Source organism: Arachis duranensis, chromosome 6, assembly GCF_000817695.3.
Source record: "Arachis duranensis cultivar V14167 chromosome 6, aradu.V14167.gnm2.J7QH, whole genome shotgun sequence".
In the NCBI taxonomy this organism is placed as follows: Eukaryota; Viridiplantae; Streptophyta; class Magnoliopsida; order Fabales; family Fabaceae; genus Arachis; species Arachis duranensis.
This window is the reverse complement of record NC_029777.3, coordinates 100639928-100646513: the sequence shown is the minus strand read 5'-3', so window position 1 is coordinate 100646513 and position 6586 is coordinate 100639928. Positions and strand designations below refer to the sequence as shown.

Here is a 6586-nt window from a genome sequence, read left to right as displayed (position 1 = left end):
CTTTTGCGTTTCTTCTGCAGTCAAAGCATATCCAATGTTAGTATACTGTGATTCGTTGTCAGTTAGGCTTACCTGGCAGAAGTCGTCAGTTGGCGTTGGTTGACTATCTCTGTCATGCCGAGGATCAAGATCGGTTAGGGTTGGTATATTGTCGGCATTGTAAACCAAGTTGACTCGCTGAATAGGATCTGACGCTAGTGATCAGGCTGTTAGCCCTGCATTGTAGCATTGCCTTGCTACCTTATGATCCGAATGCACAGTTGCGATTATATCATCTTGTACATGGAACTTAACACACAAGTGAATTGTAGAGACAATAGCACCGAAAGAGTTTAGTGATGGTCGCCCTAATATGATATTATAAGGGGCTAACACAATCAACCATTAGATATTGAATATCTAAGGTTTTCGAATATAGGCATTCCCCTAAAGTTTTTCTTAACCAAACATAACCTGTTACTGGAACTCTCTATCCAGAGAAATCGACTAGCTCTCCGGATGAAGGCTGTAACTCTCGTTCAGTTGCATCTTATGGAAAGTTGATAAGAATAATACATCACCACTGCTTCTGGGATTTATAAGGACTTTTTGAACTGTTTCCTCCCCTATAGTTACAGATATTACCACAGGGTCATCCAGGTTTGGACTCTGGGATTGAAAGTCTGATGCGTTGAAGGTGATTTGCAGAATGGGACATATTGGTTCTTGTGATGCTGACCCCTCTCCTGCTAGAGTTAGCATCATCTTGTATCTTTTCTTTCTAGCCGAACTAGTGATTCCTCCACACACAAAGCCCCCTAAGATATAGTTAATGACTTTTCTTATCGTGAGAGGTTGACTCGGGGTGGACAATCTCGCATTGTCCTTTGAAGCTGAGGTTAGGTTCGGTTGTTCCTTCGTTGTTGGTAGGCTTGTTGTATCTCTTTGGATTCGGCTATTGATATATTTGTCTAGCAATCCTTGTCGCGCTAGTCATTCTAAGAGGTCCTTTGCTACCACACATTCGTCGGTTGTGTGTCCGAATTTCTGGTGAAATGCGCAGTGTTTGCTTCTATCAACAAACGTTTGGACCTAGTAGGTTCCTGCCTTGCTAGGAGGTTTGATGATTTTAGCATGTAAGATCTCCATTATTATATCCTCCTTTTTTGCGTTGAACTGTATGTAGGAGTCGAACTTTGGTTTCAACTTGAATAGTCTTTTGCTATCTTGAATATGGCTTATTTTACTTTATTTATCATCGTCCTTGTGGGGTAGTGGTTTCTCTGCTCTCTTGGCTTCTCGTAGTTCCTCGATCTCAATTTGATTTGTCGCCTTATCCCGAAATTCGGCCAGCATTTTCGATATTGCTATCGCCATCGCCTCTTGAAACTTTCCAGGATGAAGCCCGCGTTTCAAAGCGTGTAAATGGACTTCGGGATTAAGGTCGGGAATTTCCATTGCAGCCTTTGCAAATCTCGTCATATAATCCTTCAAGATCTCATGTTGCCCTTACTTAATTGTGCTGAGGTAATTTGAGTCTCGTATGTAGATTTTCGATGGCGCAAAGTTGTTCACAAATAAATTGGCAAATTCTTCGAAGCTTGAAATTAAACATGCAGGAAAATTCGAAAACCAAAGTAAAGCAGCTCCGTCCAAAAAGATTGACATAAGATACGGTCAGAGGGACCGTTTAAGAACATCATAGATTCAAACTTAGTGACGTGTATGTTGGGATCACCAATCCCTTCATAAGGTTTCAATGTTGTTGGAAGCATGAAGTTCATCGGCATTTGAAAATTCATTATTTCTTCAAAAAAAAGATTTGTTCTCCGTTTTCCCATCTTGAGAGATGTCCCTCCTATCTTCATGTTTGATTTGGAGTGGTGTTCTTCATTAGGATTTCTATCGTTAACATTCTTGCGTTCCTCATTCTTTTTGTCGTTATTTGGCTTAGTTGCCAAGAGGTCGGCCATCTTTTGAACCTCTAACTGTAGGGCAGCGTTCATGGCTAAAAGTTCAGCATTAGTTGGAGCTAAGGTGGTGGTGGAGCTATAGAATTGTCTGTCATGATCTAGAACCCTGCGGAGAAAAGAAAAAAACAACAAAATGTGGTGTTACTTTTAAAGTCGGGCCCACGGTGGGTGCAAAATATTCTGGCCAGGAACTGTGCTCCAAGGTATAGCTCGTCAACACCGGGAGATGCTATCGCCCTTCTATTTCTTGGGTTACTGTGTTGTATATTCCTTCGAAACTTGACCCAAGCGTAGGACCTGCAAAATGGACTCTGACACTCAAATATTATCACTAGTAGTAACCGTCCTGTATGCTTAGTGGTCGAGATTCGCGCATACCATGAAGGTCTCCCTCAACAATTACTTGATGAGATTGGGTCGACTATTCGGAAATCAGTTTCGAGGTATATAGAAGCAATATTAAAAATTAGAAGCAATAATAAAAAATATTAAAAGTCTTGAAAATAAAAATATTAAAAAATAGAAGCAATAACTAAGAAAAAATCTCGCATGTTTTTATATCTCTGAGCGCATTACTGATTTATAGGAGATTTTTCCATCCAATATATTTTTGTGATGTTTGATTTTTTTAGGAGTTGGAATTACATAATTGATTATGAGCTCAAAATTATAATATGACTACTTTCTTTCTTCTTTACAAAAACCTTACCCTTGAAAGTTGAAACAACCATAGTCATTGCACCTTCACCTACAGCTAAGCATCCATTATAACTTCAAAGATTGCTGGTACAGTTCATAAAACTTTTAAAAGGGAATATTCCTTCGGACCCACACTTTAAAATAGCCTAAGGGTATATGGCGAAGTGGCATATTTATACTTTACGACGAAGTATGGTTATAAATCATTGACAATGTGACATTGGTAATATTATTTAACTTGAAACAAAATGCGAACATCATCTATCATAAAGCAATATTATTCTACTTTACGAGTGAATCTCTCCATCAAGCTTTATGCCTAGGAACAGAGGTTTTCCACATATGGGAAAAACACTAGCTCATCAAATGGAAAGTAAGTTCCACAATAAATCATCATATCATATTAGCTACAAAAATAAACACAACGGATACAACACAGAATATGGTTTCAAGTTGAAAACTCAGATCACATATACCTTTCACTCATTATATTCTTTTACACATCAAAATTAAGGTGGATCTCAACCTTGACACAAATATCTAATGGCACAACACTCAATCGTACATCTATATTACAGACCGCAAAGTGGAAATACGAACCTCAGTTCACTTCCTCAAAATTCTTGTTTTGACACCCCCTGAAAATGAGAAAGAATCTGAGAAAATGAGACACGGTATTATGAACCATTGAATAACAAAAATGGGAAGATTTTTATTTGTACTGTACCTTGAACTTGCTCAAATTGAATTTCCTTCACCAAATCTGATGCTGCATTATACTCGAACCTACAAATAACTTTATATTATTTGAGACATGCCAAGTTTATGTAATGTGACTGATTTGCGAGCAGTAAATGGTCATGGATATGATGAAGAATGATTACAGAGTTTTACAGAAATTCAGAGATGAACAAGAACTGAGTTGGAGAAGGGAGAGTTCAGAGATGAGAAAAAAATAATCTCAGACAGAAGAGAACTCACTCACAATGCACAACAGTACCTAACCGAGGCATTAAAGAGTATTGTAACACCACCATTAAAAATAAGAGGATTCACTATTTACCCTTTTAAGTGTGGGTGCATGTATGCAACTTTAGAGTAACCTGCATTGTAAAGAATTCCAGTGTTTGACCAGTATGTTATGATTTATTTAAAAGCCCATAGATTTTATATACATGATAACATGACCTAGCTCTCTAGCTCCATGAGATGAGGGAAAAATTTGAAAAAACTTCATTCTGCAAACTATGGCCGGTCTCAACAATTTCCACCTTTCCAGTGCTGCACCAAGGAAGTGTTCTTTCAGGAATGATACGCTTAGTTACATGTATCAGTTAGGCAGTAGTTGGGCATACACAGCTATAAGAGAGTAGGCAGTCTTGTAATTGCGTGATTGGGAGTTTTGGAAAGTTGATGGAACCGTTGAATCACTCTTCACCATTGTGAGGATTTAGGTTTGTTGGCCACATTGACTGAGAGTTTGACAGCAATATAGTATTCTTGTAAATAAGTGGCCCATTTACCTTAAGAAAATCCAATTGAGGACCTCAAGCTCCGAGAATGGTCTTTAATGGTGAAAGCCCAACGACCCTGGTACCAAGAAGTTAACAGAATTTCGTTACAACCATAACACTTTGCTGACAGAACCTACCAAACAAATTTGTTAGTTACTGAAATTGTAACTGATTTCTGCCACCTCATCCATCTATATAAGGAAGGCCCTGACTTCCTAGAACAGTATGCAGTCATTCTATACCTTCCTAAAAAAACTGATTCTCTAGCATTATTGACTTGAGTGTCAAAGGGTCTTTTGCAAGTAGCCATCTCGCTGTTGGGCCACCAGAGATCTGCATCATGATCATGAGATACTTTCTCAAAGTTCTTCACCACCACCCTAACGGTTCAACTCGGAACTCGTGAGCAATAACTCTTTCTCAGGATACAACCTTTTTGGTTGATTATGAGGAACATAAATCATAGGAGGTAAAAGACAACCAACACCAGAAACACAAAAAAGAATACTGCATTGCTGAGGAATTCTTGGCCAATGTAGTAAAGATAAAAGAAACCTAAATTCTCTACAAGGATAAGGGATAGTTTGAGATCTCCTCAACTCTCCCAAATGACTGAAACTAAATCAATCCTCAATTACTAGACTACCTTTTCTCCCTATGTTAAGCATTAAGCAGCTCAAGTACCAAGCAGCTGCCACTCTCCAAGTCCATTCCCAAACGAATGTCTAACTCATTCACACCCTTAGCCCCCTTCAAATAAGGGAAGGGATCCTCTCCTGTGGCAAACTGGATAGTGTCCAGTGTAAAATCTAAACCTTTCAAGACATTAAAATTCGATCAACGTCAAAAAGAAAACCAAATTTTAAAACGCTTTAATTTTGGTCCTCTCATTCTCAGTTAAGCAAATAGGCTTCAAACTTGGTAACTATTACTTCTTCTTCATCTTTTTTATTTTTTATTTTTTATTCACATTATGCAAGGCATCACACTATCCTAATAATGATAGAACAAACTGAACATGAGAAATTTATGACAAACTGAGGTAGGTATAGGACACAGGACTACTAAAATCAAATTAACATTTATAATAGAGAGTACTATTTCATCCAAGTAACCACACAAATGAAATTAAAAGTGGTTTGGCCAAACATTTATGGAATGAGAATTGAGAAGAAAGTGTACTATTTTAAACTAAGAATTGCAGGTGAAATCTGCGGCACAACTCTTCGACATTAGTCATAAATATATACTTGACCTCTAAATTTAGACCCTATTTCATGTGCTAATCAACTATTTTCATTTTTCACCCTTAATTGCCATTCTTTTTTTTGGGTCTAGAATTTAGCATGAAATTGAACTTAACCAATTTCTTAAAAAATATTCTAGGTCGAATAACTCCCTCTCTTCTCCTACATTTTCCTCTAATGTGCCAAAAATCTTGAAAATAAATTGCTATAAAATTTGAATATTGCTAAAAAGAAATGTATAAGCAGCAAAGAGTGAGATCAAATTCATATTGATGAATGAATCTCAAGTTACCTATTGGAAAAAGCAACCTCAAGCTCAAAATCAGATGCATTCTTAGAAGCCTCAACCATGACAGTAACAATCTCAGTCTTTCTAGTGCTGGCCATGAGCAAATCGTACTCCGTAGGAATAATAATTGCAAAAAAATTATCACTCAGCTCACTCAGACAAATCTTCTCAACCGCCGCAAGCGATACCCGTCGTTTAAGGGCATCGATCTCAGGGTCAACAAGGTAAATTGCCAAATCAGTAATCATCAAAACGCACCGTTTCATCTTCCCTGAACCAGTTACCCTCAACACTTTATCCGCAAACAGAACTCTCTTGTCCCCTGCAACCATGCATCAATCAATAAGAATGAATAATTCAATTTTTTTTGCTGTTAGGAATTTTCATAAATTTCTTTTTTGTTTGACCTTGTTTCTGCAGAATCTTGAGGAGAAAAGGGTGAGAAGGGACGTCGATATAGTCACCGAGGTATTCTCTGAAAAGAGAGGCCTTGCGTCGGACCTTGATTCCCATGAATGGTTCTTGGTCGTCGGAGATATTGCTGTTTGAAGGTCTCATTCGGAGCCTTCCCTCAGCTTCGCCGTTGTCTTCGTCGGCGTTGGACATCGGAACTCAGAGCGAATTGTTGGGGTTTGGGGATGCTTCACATGTGAATGATGCTTCATGCGGACCCCATCTACTTTGTTTCTTGCCAATTCCGTATCCAACCAGAAATAATTTGACTCAAGTCTCAACTCTCAAGTCACGACACGAGTGTCTCAGGACATACTAGGGGTGTTTGCGGAAAATTTTATTCCTTTTTTACTTGATACAATTTTAATTGGATTGTATTGGATTTGATTTGTAATTTTGTAAATTAAAAAATTAAATATATATAATAAATTT

At 37.9% G+C, this 6586-nt stretch overlaps 1 protein-coding gene across 2 annotated transcripts; it reads right to left on the bottom strand.

The window, feature by feature from the left end:
* Positions 1-3029: 3029 nt before the first annotated feature.
* Positions 3030-6444, bottom strand: LOC107495022 (uncharacterized). Of its 2 annotated transcripts, XR_001593426.3 has the most exons (5): positions 6109-6444; positions 5705-6023; positions 4175-4241; positions 3379-3437; positions 3030-3289 (listed from the first exon to the last, which is right to left on the bottom strand). XR_001593426.3 is itself a non-coding variant. In XM_016116066.3 (4 exons), the coding sequence occupies exons 1-4, from the start codon at positions 6305-6307 to the stop codon at positions 3258-3260; spliced, it is 609 nt and encodes a 202-aa protein (XP_015971552.1). In that variant the 5' UTR covers positions 6308-6440; the 3' UTR covers positions 3030-3257. The 2 variants fall into 2 exon arrangements, 1 of the variants encoding a protein (XP_015971552.1); XM_016116066.3 differs by lacking the exon at positions 4175-4241 and having other exon boundaries at positions 6109-6440.
* Positions 6445-6586: the final 142 nt, after the last annotated feature.

Bases quoted from the DNA above. Each gene is read 5' to 3' on its own strand.
- LOC107495022 (XM_016116066.3), bottom strand. From the start codon at position 6,307: ATGTCCAACGCCGACGAAGACAACGGCGAAGCTGAGGGAAGGCTCCGA. The intron at 6,024-6,108 runs GTCAAACAAAAA...GCATGGTTGCAG, and splicing joins CAAGATTCTGCAGAAACAAG to GGGACAAGAGAGTTCTGTTT. The intron at 3,290-3,378 runs GTACAGTACAAA...TCTCATTTTCAG, and splicing joins TCAATTTGAGCAAGTTCAAG to GGGGTGTCAAAACAAGAATT.